Source organism: Salvelinus fontinalis, chromosome 11 (genome assembly GCF_029448725.1).
Source record: "Salvelinus fontinalis isolate EN_2023a chromosome 11, ASM2944872v1, whole genome shotgun sequence".
NCBI lineage: Eukaryota > Metazoa > Chordata > Actinopteri > Salmoniformes > Salmonidae > Salvelinus > Salvelinus fontinalis.
This window is the reverse complement of record NC_074675.1, coordinates 56,025,656-56,043,155: the sequence shown is the minus strand read 5'-3', so window position 1 is coordinate 56,043,155 and position 17,500 is coordinate 56,025,656. Positions and strand designations below refer to the sequence as shown.

At 50.5% G+C, this 17,500-nt stretch overlaps 1 protein-coding gene across 1 annotated transcript in view; it reads left to right on the top strand.

Annotated features, from left to right (window-relative positions):
- corin (corin, serine peptidase) overlaps nt 1-10,421 on the top strand; it is a 213,503-nt gene extending 203,082 nt beyond the window's left edge. The window contains exon 22 of the mRNA XM_055937047.1: nt 1,154-10,421. Coding sequence (XP_055793022.1) covers nt 1,154-1,339 — 186 coding nt within the window. The 3' untranslated portion in view covers nt 1,340-10,421. The remainder of the gene's footprint in view (nt 1-1,153) is intronic.
- Nucleotides 10,422-17,500: the final 7,079 nt, after the last annotated feature.

Here is a 17,500-nt window from a genome sequence, read left to right as displayed (position 1 = left end):
TACCTTTGACAGTACAGACGATGTTGATATGGGTCGCTAGTTGTCAAGTAGTGAAGGATCTCCACCTTTCAGGGGACGCAGTACAAAAGCAGATTTACATAACTTGGGGATTTCCTTAACGTCAAGCGTGAGGTTAAAAATACATGTTAAGAGGGGAGCCATGATGTCTGCAGCTAGGTGTAGGAGGCAGGGGTCTAGTACATCAGGACCAGGGGATTTATTCCCATCAATTTCTTTCAGGGCTTTACACACTTCTGAAACAGAGAAGGATGAAAAGGTGAAAACCTGGTGAAAGAGTGCACAGGGGTGTCAGGTAAATTTATAGGAGGCTCAATTATACCTTTGACCTTTTCAAATAAACTGCATGAATCTAAAAAAGGCTGATTCAAGGCTTTCAGAATGGAGGTTTTCTCAGTTACAATCTGTGTGTCGACCAACAATCGTTTAGGAAGCTGTGCATCTTTTCTGCACTCCAAACCTTTCACTACTTGCCAAAATGTGGATGGATTATTTCAATTTTGTGAAGGGGATTTCAGGTAGTGGTCTGCTTTCAATGTACGGATCATAGCCACACCCATTGTTCGAAGATGTTTAAAAGCCTTTTAGACTTATATACAATCAATTGAATTTACCACAGGTGGACTCCCAAGTTGTAGAAACTTCTCAAGGATGATCAATGGAAACAGGATACACCTGAGCTCAATTTTAAGTCTCAAAGCAAAGGGTCTGAATACTTATTTAAATAAAGACCTGACTAAAAACCTGTTTTCACTTTGTCATTATGGGGCATTTTGATGTCATTAGGGGGCATTGTGATGTCATTAGGGGGCATTGTGATGTCATTAGGGGGCATTGTGATGTCATTATGGGGCATTGTGATGTCATTAGGGGGTATTGTGATGTCCTTAGGGGGCATTGTGATGTCATTAGGGGGCATTGTGATGTCATTAGGTGGTATTGTGTGTAGAAGAAAACTATTGAATCCATTTTAGAATAAGGCTGTAACGTAACAAAATGTGGAAAAAGTCAAGGGGTTTGAATACTTTCTGAAGGTACTGTGTGCAATTTAGCAGACACAATCTTGCCATTTCAATCATCAGTTTCTACGGGACCAGTATGGCTGATATTATTCCTGTCTCTGTCTGTCCCCCAGGGTGACAGTGGGGGGCCTCTGGTGTGTGAGGAGCCTAGTGGTGGGAGCTGGACCCTGTATGGCCTGACGTCCTGGGGTAGTGTGTGTTTCTCCAAAGTCCTGGGGCCTGGGGTCTACTCTAATGTTACACACTTCACACCCTGGATACACCGACAGATCTACCTTCACACCTTCCATCTACACTGATACAGACAGACCTTCACACCTTCCATCTACACTAATACAGACAGACCTCCACACCTTCCATCTACACTGATACAGACAGACCTCCACACCTTCCATCTACACTAATACAGACAGACCTCCTCACCTTCCATCTACACTGATACAGACAGACCTCCACACCTTCCATCTACACTAATACAGACAGACCTCCACACCTTCCATCTACACTAATACAGACAGACATCCACACCTTCCATCTACACTAATACAGACCTCCTCACCTTCCATCTACACTAATACAGACAGACCTCCTCACCTTCCATCTACACTAATACAGACCTCCACACCTTCCATCTACACTGATACAGACAGACCTCCTCACCTTCCATCTACACTCATACAGACAGACCTCCTCACCTTCCATCTACACTAATACAGAGAGCCCTCCACACCTTCCATCTACACTAATACAGACAGACCTCCTCACCTTCCATCTACACTGATACAGACAGACCTCCACACCTTCCATCTACACTAATACAGACAGACATCCACACCTTCCATCTACACTAATACAGACCTCCACACCTTCCATCTACACTAATACAGACAGACATCCACACCTTCCATCTACACTAATACAGACCTCCACACCTTCCATCTACACTAATACAGACCTCCACACCTTCCATCTACACTGATACAGACCTCCTCACCTTCCATCTACACTAATACAGACAGACCTCCACACCTTCCATCTACACTAATACAGACAGACATCCACACCTTCCATCTACACTAATACAGACCTCCACCTACACTAATACAGACCTCCACACCTTCCATCTACACTGATACAAACCTCCTCACCTTCCATCTACACTAATACAGACAGACCTCCACACCTTCCATCTACACTGATACAGACCTCCTCACCTTCCATCTACACTAATACAGACAGACCTCTACACCTTCCATCTAAACTAATACAGACAGACATACACACCTTCCATCTACACTAATACAGACCTCCACACCTTCCATCTACACTGATACAGACCTCCTCACCTTCCATCTACACTAATACAGACAGACCTCCACACCTTCCATCTACACTGATACAGACCTCCTCACCTTCCATCTACACTAATACAGACAGACCTCCACACCTTCCATCTACACTAATACAGACAGACCTTCACACCTTCCATCTACACTAATACAGACCTCCACACCTTCCATCTACACTAATACAGACCTCCACACCTTCCATCTACACTGATACAGACCTCCTCACCTTCCATCACACTAATATAGACAGACCTCCACACCTTCCATCTACACTAATACAGACAGACCTTCACACCTTCCATCTACACTGATACAGACAGACCTCCACACCTTCCATCTACACTAATACAGACAGACATCCACACCTTCCATCTACACTAATACAGACAGACATCCACACCTTCCATCTACACTGATAGACAGACCTCCACACCTTCCATCTACACTGATACAGACAGACATCCACACCTTCCATCTACACTGATAGACAGACCTCCTCACCTTCCATCTACACTGATACAAACAGACAGACCTCCTCACCTTCCATCTACATTAATACAGACAGACCTCCACACCTTCCATCTACACTAATACAGACAGACATCCACACCTTCCATCTACACTGATAGACAGACCTCCACACCTTCCATCTACACTGATACAGACAGACCTCCACACCTTCCATCTACACTGATAGACAGACCTCCACACCTTCCATCTACACTGATACAGACAGACCTCCACACCTTCCATCTACACTAATACAGACAGTCCTCCACACCTTCCATCTACACTAATACAGACAGACCTCCACACCTTCCATCTACACTAATACAGACCTTCACACCTTCCATCTACACTAATACAGACCTTCACACCTTCCATCTACACTAATACAGACAGACCTCCACACCTTCCATCTACACTAATACAGACAGACCTCCACACCTTCCATCTACACTAATACAGACAGACCTCCACACCTTTCATCTACCCTAATACAGACAGATCTCCACACCTTCCATCTACACTAATACCTACAGACCTCCACACCTTCCATCTACACTAATACAGACAGCCCTCCACACCTTCCATCTACACTAATACAGAGAGCCCTCCACACCTTCCATCTACACTAATACAGACAGACATCCACACCTTCCATCTACACTGATACAGACAGACCTCCACACCTTCCATCTACACTAATACAGACAGACCTCCACACCTTCCATCTACACTAATACAGACAGACCTCCACACCTTCCATCTACACTAATACAGACAGACCTCCACACCTTCCATCTACACTAATACAGACCTCACCTTCCATCTACACTAATACAGAGAGCCCTCCACACCTTCCATCTACACTAATACAGACAGACCTCCTCACCTTCCATCTACACTGATACAGACAGACCTCCACACCTTCCATCTACACAGATAGACAGACCTCCACACCTTCCATCTACACTAATACAGACAGACCTCCACACCTTCCATCTACACTGATACAGACAGACCTCCACACCTTCCATCTACACTGATAGACAGACCTCCACACCTTCCATCTACACTGATACAGACAGACCTCCACACCTTCCATCTACACTGATAGACAGACCTCCACACCTTCCATCTACACTAATACAGACAGACATCCACACCTTCCATCTACACTGATAGACAGACCTCCACACCTTCCATCTACACTGATACAGACAGACCTCCACACCTTCCATCTACACTGATAGACAGACCTCCACACCTTCCATCTACACTGATACAGACAGACCTCCACACCTTCCATCTACACTAATACAGACAGACCTCCACACCTTCCATCTACACTAATACAGACATACCTCCACACCTTCCATCTACACTAATACAGACAGACCTCCACACCTTCCATCTACACTAATACAGACAGATCTCCACACCTTCCATCTACACTAATACCTACAGACCTCCACACCTTCCATCTACACTAATACAGACAGACCTCCACACCTTCCATCTACACTAATACAGAGAGCCCTCCACACCTTCCATCTACACTAATACAGACAGACATCCACACCTTCCATCTACACTAATACAGACAGACCTCCACACCTTCCATCTACACTAATACAGACAGACCTCCACACCTTCCATCTACACTAATACAGACAGACCTCCACACCTTCCATCTACACTAATACAGACAGACCTCCACACCTTCCATCTACACTAATACAGACCTCACCTTCCATCTACACTAATACAGAGAGCCCTCCACACCTTCCATCTACACTAATACAGACAGACCTCCTCACCTTCCATCTACACTGATACAGACAGACCTCCACACCTTCCATCTACACAGATAGACAGACCTCCACACCTTCCATCTACACTAATACAGACAGACCTCCACACCTTCCATCTACACTAATACAGACAGACCTCCACACCTTCCATCTACACTAATACAGACAGACCTCCACACCTTCCATCTACACTAATACAGAGAGCCCTCCACACCTTCCATCTACACTAATACAAAGAGCCCTCCACACCTTCCATCTACACTAATACAGAGAGACCTCCACACCTTCCATCTACACTAATACAGAGAGACCTCCACACCTTCCATCTACACTGATATAGACAGACCTCCACACCTTCCATCTACACTAATACAGACAGACCTCCACACATTCCATCTACACTAATACAGACAGACATCCACACCTTCCATCTACACTAATACAGACAGACCTCCACACCTTCCATCTACACTGATACAGACAGACCTCCACACCTTCCATCTACACTAATACAGACAGACATCCACACCTTCCATCTACACTAATACAGACAGACCTCCACACCTTCCATCTACACTAATACAGACAGACCTCCACACCTTCCATCTACACTAATACAGAGAGCCCTCCACACCTTCCATCTACACTAATACAGACAGACCTCCACACCTTCCATCTACACTCATACAGACAGACCTCCACACCTTCCATCTACACTAATACAGACCTCCTCACCTTCCATCTACACTAATACAGACAGACCTCCACACCTTCCATCTACACTAATACAGACAGATCTCCACACCTTCCATCTACACTAATACAGACAGACCTCCACACCTTCCATCTACACTAATACAGACAGACCTCCACACCTTCCATCTACACTAATACAGAGAGCCCTCCACACCTTCCATCTACACTAATACAGACAGACATCCACACCTTCCATCTACACTAATACAGACAGACCTCCACACCTTCCATCTACACTAATACAGACAGACCTCCACACCTTCCATCTACACTGATACAGACAGACCTCCTCACCTTCCATCTACACTACTACAGACAGACCTCCACACCTTCCATCTACACTAATACAGACAGACCTCCACACCTTCCATCTACACTAATACAGACAGACCTCCACACCTTCCATCTACACTAATACAGACCTCACCTTCCATCTACACTAATACAGAGAGCCCTCCACACCTTCCATCTACACTAATACAGACAGACCTCCTCACCTTCCATCTACACTGATACAGACAGACCTCCACACCTTCCATCTACACAGATAGACAGACGTCCACACCTTCCATCTACACTAATACAGACAGACCTCCACACCTTCCATCTACACTAATACAGACAGACCTCCACACCTTCCATCTACACTAATACAGAGAGCCCTCCACACCTTCCATCTACACTAATACAGAGAGACCTCCACACCTTCCATCTACACTAATACAGAGAGACCTCCACACCTTCCATCTACACTAATACAGACAGACCTCCACACCTTCCATCTACACTAATACAGACAGACCTCCACACCTTCCATCTACACTAATACAGACCTCACCTTCCATCTACACTAATACAGAGAGCCCTCCACACCTTCCATCTACACTAATACAGACAGACCTCCTCACCTTCCATCTACACTGATACAGACAGACCTCCACACCTTCCATCTACACAGATAGACAGACCTCCACACCTTCCATCTACACTAATACAGACAGACCTCCACACCTTCCATCTACACTAATACAGACAGACCTCCACACCTTCCATCTACACTAATACAGACAGACCTCCACACCTTCCATCTACACTAATACAGAGAGCCCTCCACACCTTCCATCTACACTAATACAAAGAGCCCTCCACACCTTCCATCTACACTAATACAGAGAGACCTCCACACCTTCCATCTACACTAATACAGAGAGACCTCCACACCTTCCATCTACACTGATATAGACAGACCTCCACACCTTCCATCTACACTAATACAGACAGACCTCCACACATTCCATCTACACTAATACAGACAGACATCCACACCTTCCATCTACACTAATACAGACAGACCTCCACACCTTCCATCTACACTGATACAGACAGACCTCCACACCTTCCATCTACACTAATACAGACAGACATCCACACCTTCCATCTACACTAATACAGACAGACCTCCACACCTTCCATCTACACTAATACAGACAGACCTCCACACCTTCCATCTACACTAATACAGAGAGCCCTCCACACCTTCCATCTACACTAATACAGACAGACCTCCACACCTTCCATCTACACTCATACAGACAGACCTCCACACCTTCCATCTACACTAATACAGACCTCCTCACCTTCCATCTACACTAATACAGACAGACCTCCACACCTTCCATCTACACTAATACAGACAGATCTCCACACCTTCCATCTACACTAATACAGACAGACCTCCACACCTTCCATCTACACTAATACAGACAGACCTCCACACCTTCCATCTACACTAATACAGAGAGCCCTCCACACCTTCCATCTACACTAATACAGACAGACATCCACACCTTCCATCTACACTAATACAGACAGACCTCCACACCTTCCATCTACACTAATACAGACAGACCTCCACACCTTCCATCTACACTGATACAGACAGACCTCCTCACCTTCCATCTACACTACTACAGACAGACCTCCACACCTTCCATCTACACTAATACAGACAGACCTCCACACCTTCCATCTACACTAATACAGACAGACCTCCACACCTTCCATCTACACTAATACAGACCTCACCTTCCATCTACACTAATACAGAGAGCCCTCCACACCTTCCATCTACACTAATACAGACAGACCTCCTCACCTTCCATCTACACTGATACAGACAGACCTCCACACCTTCCATCTACACAGATAGACAGACGTCCACACCTTCCATCTACACTAATACAGACAGACCTCCACACCTTCCATCTACACTAATACAGACAGACCTCCACACCTTCCATCTACACTAATACAGAGAGCCCTCCACACCTTCCATCTACACTAATACAGAGAGACCTCCACACCTTCCATCTACACTAATACAGAGAGACCTCCACACCTTCCATCTACACTGATATAGACAGACCTCCACACCTTCCATCTACACTAATACAGACAGACCTCCACACCTTCCATCTACACTAATACAGACAGACATCCACACCTTCCATCTACACTAATACAGACAGACCTCCACACCTTCCATCTACACTGATACAGACAGACCTCCACACCTTCCATCTACACTAATACAGACAGACATCCACACCTTCCATCTACACTAATACAGACAGACCTCCACACCTTCCATCTACACTAATACAGACAGACCTCCACACCTTCCATCTACACTAATACAGAGAGCCCTCCACACCTTCCATCTACACTAATACAGACAGACCTCCACACCTTCCATCTACACTCATACAGACAGATCTCCACACCTTCCATCTACACTAATACAGACCTCCTCACCTTCCATCTACACTAATACAGACAGACCTCCACACCTTCCATCTACACTAATACAGACAGACCTCTACACCTTCCATCTACACTAATACAGACAGACCTCCACACCTTCCATCTACACTAATACAGACCTCCTCACCTTCCATCTACACTAATACAGACAGATCTCCACACCTTCCATCTACACTGAGAGACAGACCTCCACACCTTCCATCTACACTGATACAGACAGACCTCCACACCTTCCATCTACACTAATACAGACAGACCTCCACACCTTCCATCTACACTAATACAGACAGACCTCCACACCTTCCATCTACACTAATACAGACAGACCTCCACACCTTCCATCTACACTGAGAGACAGACCTCCACACCTTCCATCTACACTGATACAGACAGACCTCCACACCTTCCATCTACACTAATACAGACAGACCTCCACACCTTCCATCTACACTAATACAGACAGACCTCCACACCTTCCATCTACACAGATAGACAGACCTCCACACCTTCCATCTACACTGATAGACAGATAGACAGTTTTTCCCTTGTAATGCCAGTCACTCAATTAGCTATGTCAGGTAAAGCAAATGTAGATTGGTAAATTAGTCTAGCGGCTTGCTATCTACACTGGTAGTTAGCATGGTGGGTGGATGGGTTTGGACGTGAGTATGCAGACCCACAAGCCACAGGGGCCCCTCGTGACGAGTTCCAGTGCTTTGTGTCCCCACCCCCACCCCGTGACAGAAACGCTGAGAGAAAGAAGACAACGGGTGGAGAAGAAGAACAAAAAAACCCGGAGCAATGTAAAACCAACCAGAGACGTTTGGTGATGTCACTTCCTCTTCCTGTGGTCCCCCAACATTCCAAACAGGAAGTGAAGTGTATTTTGGGAGGAGACTGTTGGATGTGATGACGTCATCATTGCCACTCTGTCTTAGATGTTTTTACACACAACACACGTGTTACACACACTTTACATGACACACAGCCTCTCTCCCTCAACACGTGTGTGTGCTTATGTATGTGCTTAACGTGTGTGTGTGTTCGTTCAGATGTAATATAATGATACGCCTTCTGTACATTTGGCCACAGTGGGGCGCTGTTGTAACAGCTATGGCCCTGCTGTTTAAATACAAGCTGTGTGTGTGTGTGTGTGTGTGTGTGTGTGTGTGTGTGTGTGTGTGTGTGTGTGTGTGTGTGTGTGTGTGTGTGTGTGTGTGTGTGTGTGTGTGTGTGTGTGTGTGTGTGTGTTTATGCTTTCAAGGTCTGTATGATACATTCCAGGTGTTTGTAATTTTCTAAGAGTATTTTTCTACTGCTTTTTGTATGTGGTGTGTGTGTGTGTATGGGGTGTGTGTGTGTGTGTATGTGGGACGTGTGTATTTGTGTGTGTGTGTGTGTGCCTGTGTGTGTGAGCACGTTTTAGTCCCTAAAGTGACAGGGACTTTCTGGCCTCTTCCCTGTCACTACACAGTGATAATGTTTACTATAGGACATATGTACTGTCCATGGATAATGCTGTAGATATATATATATATATGATAGATAATGTTTAAAGCCGTCTGACATACTCGTGTCTGTGTGTAAAAGTAGGGCTTCGTCCCCAATGGAACCCTATTCCCTATATAGTGCACTACTTGATAAATAATGGCACCCTATTCCCTATATAGTGCACTACTTGATAAATAATGACACCCTATTCCCTATATAGTGCACTACTTGATAAATAATGGCACCCTATTCCCTATATAGTGCACTACTTGATAAATAATGACACCCTATTCTCTATATAGTGCACTACTTGATAAATAATGGAACCCTATTCCCTATATAGTGCACTACTTGATAAATAATGACACCCTATTCCCTATATAGTGCACTACTTGATAAATAATGACACCCTATTCCCTATATAACCCTTAGTAATGACACCCTATTCCCTATATAATCCTTAGTAATGACACCCTATTCCCTATATAACCCTTAGTAATGACACCCTATTCCCTATATAATCCTTAGTAATGACACCCTATGTAATGCAGTAGTCCACTTTAGGGAATAGGGTACATATGGGACCGGCCCCATATATATGGCTTCATATCCTGTCTCACTATTAAACACTGGAGAACAATACACTCCTGATCTCTGTGATGTTCTCATTTCTAACACGCACACACACGCACACACACACACACACACACACACACACACACACACACACACACACACACACACACACACACACACACACACACACACACACACACACACACACACACACACACACACACCATGAATACACACACACACACACACACACGTGAAAATACACACACACCATGAACACACACACACCGTGAAGATAGACACACACACACACACACACACACACACACACACCCTAAACACACACACACCATAAACATATACACACCAGGTCCCACAACTGCACTGCTCCTCCATCACTGAGAGGGATACATTCACAGAGCTGGAGAGAGACATGGTTGAGCTCAGAGAGCTGGTCCACACAACACAGACAGAACAAACCCACAAAACAGACCAGCACAACACCACCCGGAGGGCGGACGGTGGAGATGGACGGCTGTCTGAGAGAGCTGGCCGCTCTACGGACTGAGGTGAGAGAACTTAGAGGCACACGCGGCACTGAGTTAAGGAGGTGACAAAGCTGAGGTGTGACAGAGAGAGCAGGAGACTCCCCCAGAGAAGCCAGCAGAACAGCCCGCCTCAGACCCGGACCACAACCTCAACACCACCATGGGACAGGCGACACAGGACCCACCAACCCAGCAGATTTCAAAAAAGCTTTTAACTCAGTTTGGCATGAGTGTCTGCTATACAAATTGATGGAAAGCGATGTTGGGGGAAAACATACATGTAAAATCCATGTACACAAACAAGTGTGTGGTTAAAATGGGCAAAAAACTAATCTTTCCACCGGGCCGTGGGGTGAGACGGGGCCGTGGGGTGAGACGGGGCCGTGGGGTGAGACGGGGCCGTGGGGTGAGACGGGGCCGTGGGGTGAGACGGGGTGAGACGGGGCCGCGGGGTGAGACGGGGCCGGGGGGTGAGACGGGGCCGTGGGGTGAGACGGGGTGAGACGGGGCGAGACGGGGCCGTGGGGTGAGACGGGGCCGTGGGGTGAGACGGGGCCGTGGGGTGAGACGGGGCCGTGGGGTGAGACGGGGCCGTGGGGTGAGACGGGGCCGTGGGGTGAGACGGGGCCGCGGGGTGAGACGGGGCCGGGGGGTGAGACGGGGCCGTGGGGTGAGACGGGGTGAGACGGGGCCGGGGGGTGAGACGGGGCCGTGGGGTGAGACGGGGCCGTGGGGTGAGACGGGGTGAGACGGGGCCGTGGGGTGAGACGGGGTGAGACGGGGCCGTGGGGTGAGACGGGGGCGGGGGGTGAGACAGGGCCGTGGGGTGAGACGGGCCGGGGGGTGAGACGGGGCCGTGGGGTGAGACGGGGCCGGGGGGTGAGACGGGGCCGGGGGGTGAGACGGGGCCGGGGGGTGAGACGGGGCCGCGGGGTGAGACGGGGCCGGGGGGGGAGACGGGGCCGTGGGAGGAGACGGGGCCGCGGGGTGAGACGGGGCCGCGGGGTGAGACGGGACCGGGGGGTGAGACGGGGCCGGGGGGGGAGACGGGGCCGGGGGGTGAGACGGGCCGGGGGGTGAGACGGGGTCGGGGGGGTGAGACGGGGCCGCGGGGTGAGACGGGGCCGGGGGGTGAGACGGGGCCGGGGGGTGAGACGGGGCCGGGGGGGGAGACGGGGCCGGGGGGTGAGACGGGCCGGGGGGTGAGACGGGGCCGGGGGGTGAGACGGGGCCGGGGAGTGAGATGGGGATGCAGCTTAAACTCCAACCTCTTCAACATGGTTTTACATGTTTTACTTCACCTTTATTTAACTAGTCTGTTAAAAACACACCCTACTAGAACAGTCTGCAGCACCCGGCCTCACCCTACTAGAACAGTCTGCAGCACCCGGCCTCACCCTACTAGAACAGTCTGCAGCACCCGGCCTCACCCTACTAGAACAGTCTGCAGCACCCGGCCTCACCCTACTAGACCAGTCTGCAGCACCCAGCCTCACCCTACTAGACCAGTCTGCAGCACCCGGCCTCACCCTACTAGAACAGTCTACAGCACCCGGCCTCACCCTACTAGACCAGTCTGCAGCACCTCACCCTACTAGAACAGTCTGCAGCACCCGGCCTCACCCTACTAGAACAGTCTGCAGCACCCGGCCTCACCCTACTAGACCAGTCTGCAGCACCCGGCCTCACCCTACTAGAACAGTCTGCAGCACCCGGCCTCACCCTACTAGACCAGTCTGCAGCACCCGGCCTCACCCTACTAGAACAGTCTGCAGCACCCGGCCTCACCCTACTAGAACAGTCTGCAGCACCCGGCCTCACCCTACTAGAACAGTCTGCAGCACCTCACCCTACTAGAACAGTCTGCAGCACCCGGCCTCACCCTACTAGAACAGTCTGCAGCACCCGGCCTCACCCTACTAGAACAGTCTGCAGCACCCGGCCTCACCCTACTAGAACAGTCTACAGCACCCGGCCTCACCCTACTAGAACAGTCTGCAGCACCCGGCCTCACCCTACTAGACCAGTCTGCTGCACCCGGCCTCACCCTACTAGAACAGTCTGCAGCACCCGGCCTCACCCTACTAGACCAGTCTGCAGCACCCGGCCTCACCCTGCTAGTACAGTCTGCAGCACCCGGCCTCACCCTACTAGAACAGTCTGTAGCACCCGGCCTCACCCTACTAGAACAGTCTGTAGCACCCGGCCTCACCCTACTAGACCAGCCTGCAGCACCCGGCCTCACCCTACTAGAACAGTCTGCAGCACCCGGCCTCACCCTACTAGAACAGTCTGCAGCACCCGGCCTCACCCTACTAGACCAGTCTGCAGCACCAGGCCTCACCCTACTAGAACAGTCTGCAGCACCCGGCCTCACCCTACTAGAACAGTCAGCAGCACCCGGCCTCACCCTACTAGAACAGTCTGCAGCACCTCACCCTACTAGAACAGTCTGCAGCACCCGGCCTCACCCTACTAGACCAGTCTGCAGCACCCGGCCTCACCCTACTAGACCAGTCTGCAGCACCCGGCCTCACCCTACTAGACCAGTCTGCAGCACCCGGCCTCACCCTACTAGAACAGTCTGCAGCACCCGTCCTCACCCTACTAGAATCTGAAGTCAAATGTCTACTGTTTGCTGATGATCTTGTGCTTCTGTCACCAACCAAGGAGGGCCTACAGCAGCACCTAGATCTTCTGCACAGAATCTGTCAGACCTGGGCCCTGACAGACCTGGGCCCTGACAGTAAATCTCAGTAAGACCAAAAATAATGGTGGTCCAGCTGCCAGGACCAAGAATACAAATTCCATCTAGACACCGTTGCCCTAGAGCACACAACTACTATACATACCTCGGCCTAAACATCAGCGCCACAGGTAACTTCCACAAAGCTGTGAACGATCTGAGAGACAAGGCAAGAAGGGTCTTCTATGCCATCAAAAGGAACATAAATTTAAACATACCAATTAGGATCTGGCTAAAAATACTTGAATCAGTTATAGAGCCCATTGTCCTTTATGGTTGTGAGGTCTGGGGTTCGCTCACCAACCAAGATTTCACAAAATGGGAAAAACACCAAATTGAGACTCTGCATGCAGAATTCTGCAAAAATATCCTCAGTGTACAACGTAGAACACCAAATAATGCATGCAGAGCAGAATTAGGCCGATACCCGCTAATTATCAAAATCCAGAAAAGAGACGTTAAATTCTACAACCACCTAAAAGGAAGCGATTCCCAAACCTTCCATAACAAAGCCATCACCTACAGAGAGATGAACCTGGAGAAGAGTCCCCTAAGCAAGCTGGTCCTGGGGCTCTGTTCACAAACACACCCCACAGAGCCCCAGGACAACAGCACAATTAGACCCAACCAAATCATGAGAAAACAAAAAGAGAATTACTTGACACATTGGAAAGAATTAACAAAAAAACAGAGCAAACTAGAATGCTATTTGGCCCTAAACAGAGAGTACACAGTGGCAGAATACCTGACCACTGTGACTGACCCAAACTTAAGGAAAGCTTTGACTATTATACAGACTCAGTGAGCATAGCCTTGCTATTGAGAAAGGCCGCCGTAGGCAGACCTGGCTCTCAAGAGAAGACAGGCTATGTGCTCACTGCCCACAAAATGAGGTGGAAACTGAGCTGCACTTCCTAACCTCCTGCCCAATGTATGACCATATTAGAGAGACATATTTCCCTCAGATCACACAGACCCACAAAGAATTAGAAAACAAACCAGATTTTGAATCCCAGGGGTGTCAGAGGTGAAAATCACACTAAAATAAGACAGCGGGAGTTATTATTTATTGAAGGAGAAATACAACTTAAAGGCCACTCTGTGTCCGGCAGCTCCTCGCACCGCGTTAATGAACAGTCCGGGGTTTTCAACACTTGCTCTCACGCCGGGTGGTGAACAGTCCGGGGGTTTCAACACTTGCTCTCACGCCGGGTGGTGAACAGTCCGGGGTTTTCAACACTTGCTCTCACGCCGGGTGGTGAACAGTCCGGGGTTTTCAACACTTGCTCTCACGCCGGGTGGTGAACAGTCCGGGGGTTTCAACACTTGCTCTCACGCCGGGTGGTGAACAGTCCGGGGGTTTCAACACTTGCTCTCACGCCGGGTGGTGAACAGTCCGGGGGTTTCAACACTTGCTCTCACGCCGGGTGGTGAACAGTCCGGGGGTTTCAACACTTGCTCTCACGCCGGGTGGTGAACAGTCCGGGGGTTTCAACACTTGCTCTCACGCCGGGTGGTGAACAGTCCGGGGGTTTCAACACTTGCTCTCACGCCGGGTGGTGAACAGTCCGGGGGTTTCAACACTTGCTCTCACGCCGGGTGGTGAACAGTCCGGGGTTTTCAACACTTGCTCTCACGCCGGGTGGTGAACAGTCCGGGGTTTTCAACACTTGCTCTCACGCCGGGTGGTGAACAGTCCGGGGTTTTCAACACTTGCTCTCACGCCGGGTGGTGAACAGTCCGGGGGTTTCAACACTTGCTCTCACGCCGGGTGGTGAACAGTCCGGGGTTTTCAACACTTGCTCTCACGCCGGGTGGTGAACAGTCCGGGGGTTTCAACACTTGCTCTCACGCCGGGTGGTGAACAGTCCGGGGGTTTCAACACTTGCTCTCACGCCGGGTGGTGAACAGTCCGGGGTTTTCAACACTTGCTCTCACGCCGGGTGGTGAACAGTCCGGGGGTTTCAACACTTGCTCTCACGCCGGGTGGTGAACAGTCCGGGGGTTTCAACACTTGCTCTCACGCCGGGTGGTGAACAGTCCGGGGGTTTCAACACTTGCTCTCACGCCGGGTGGTGAACAGTCCGGGGGTTTCAACACTTGCTCTCACGCCGGGTGGTGAACAGTCCGGGGGTTTCAACACTTGCTCTCACGCCGGGTGGTGAACAGTCCGGGGGTTTCAACACTTGCTCTCACGCCGGGTGGTGAACAGTCCGGGGGTTTCAACACTTGCTCTCACGCCGGGTGGTGAACAGTCCGGGGGTTTCAACACTTGCTCTCACGCCGGGTGGTGAACAGTCCGGGGGTTTCAACACTTGCTCTCACGCCGGGTGGTGAACAGTCCGGGGGTTTCAACACTTGCTCTCACGCCGGGTGGTGAACAGTCCGGGGGTTTCAACACTTGCTCTCACGCCGGGTGGTGAACAGTCCGGGGGTTTCAACACTTGCTCTCACGCCGGGTGGTGAACAGTCCGGGGGTTTCAACACTTGCTCTCACGCCGGGTGGTGAACAGTCCGGGGGTTTCAACACTTGCTCTCACGCCGGGTGGTGAACAGTCCGGGGGTTTCAACACTTGCTCTCACGCCGGGTGGTGAACAGTCCGGGGGTTTCAACACTTGCTCTCACGCCGGGTGGTGAACAGTCCGGGGGTTTCAACACTTGCTCTCACGCCGGGTGGTGAACAGTCCGGGGGTTTCAACACTTGCTCTCACGCCGGGTGGTGAACAGTCCGGGGGTTTCAACACTTGCTCTCACGCCGGGTGGTGAACAGTCCGGGGGTTTCAACACTTGCTCTCACGCCGGGTGGTGAACAGTCCGGGGGTTTCAACACTTGCTCTCACGCCGGGTGGTGAACAGTCCGGGGGTTTCAACACTTGCTCTCACGCCGGGTGGTGAACAGTCCGGGGGTTTCAACACTTGCTCTCACGCCGGGTGGTGAACAGTCCGGGGGTTTCAACACTTGCTCTCACGCCGGGTGGTGAACAGTCCGGGGGTTTCAACACTTGCTCTCACGCCGGGTGGTGAACAGTCCGGGGGTTTCAACACTTGCTCTCACGCCGGGTGGTGAACAGTCCGGGGGTTTCAACACTTGCTCTCACGCCGGGTGGTGAACAGTCCGGGGGTTTCAACACTTGCTCTCACGCCGGGTGGTGAACAGTCCGGGGGTTTCAACACTTGCTCTCACGCCGGGTGGTGAACAGTCCGGGGGTTTCAACACTTGCTCTCACGCCGGGTGGTGAACAGTCCGGGGGTTTCAACACTTGCTCTCACGCCGGGTGGTGAACAGTCCGGGGGTTTCAACACTTGCTCTCACGCCGGGTGGTGAACAGTCCGGGGGTTTCAACACTTGCTCTCACGCCGGGTGGTGAACAGTCCGGGGGTTTCAACACTTGCTCTCACGCCGGGTGGTGAACAGTCCGGGGGTTTCAACACTTGCTCTCACGCCGGGTGGTGAACAGTCCGGGGGTTTCAACACTTGCTCTCACGCCGGGTGGTGAACAGTCCGGGGGTTTCAACACTTGCTCTCACGCCGGGTGGTGAACAGTCCGGGGGTTTCAACACTTGCTCTCACGCCGGGTGGTGAACAGTCCGGGGGTTTTCAACACTTGCTCTCACGCCGGGTGGTGAACAGTCCGGGGGTTTCAACACTTGCTCTCACGCCGGGTGGTGAACAGTCCGGGGGTTTTCAACACTTGCTCTCACGCCGGGTGGTGAACAGTCCGGGGGTTTCAACACTTGCTCTCACGCCGGGTGGTGAACAGTCCGGGGGTTTCAACACTTGCTCTCACGCCGGGTGGTGAACAGTCCGGGGGTTTCAACACTTGCTCTCACGCCGGGTGGTGAACAGTCCGG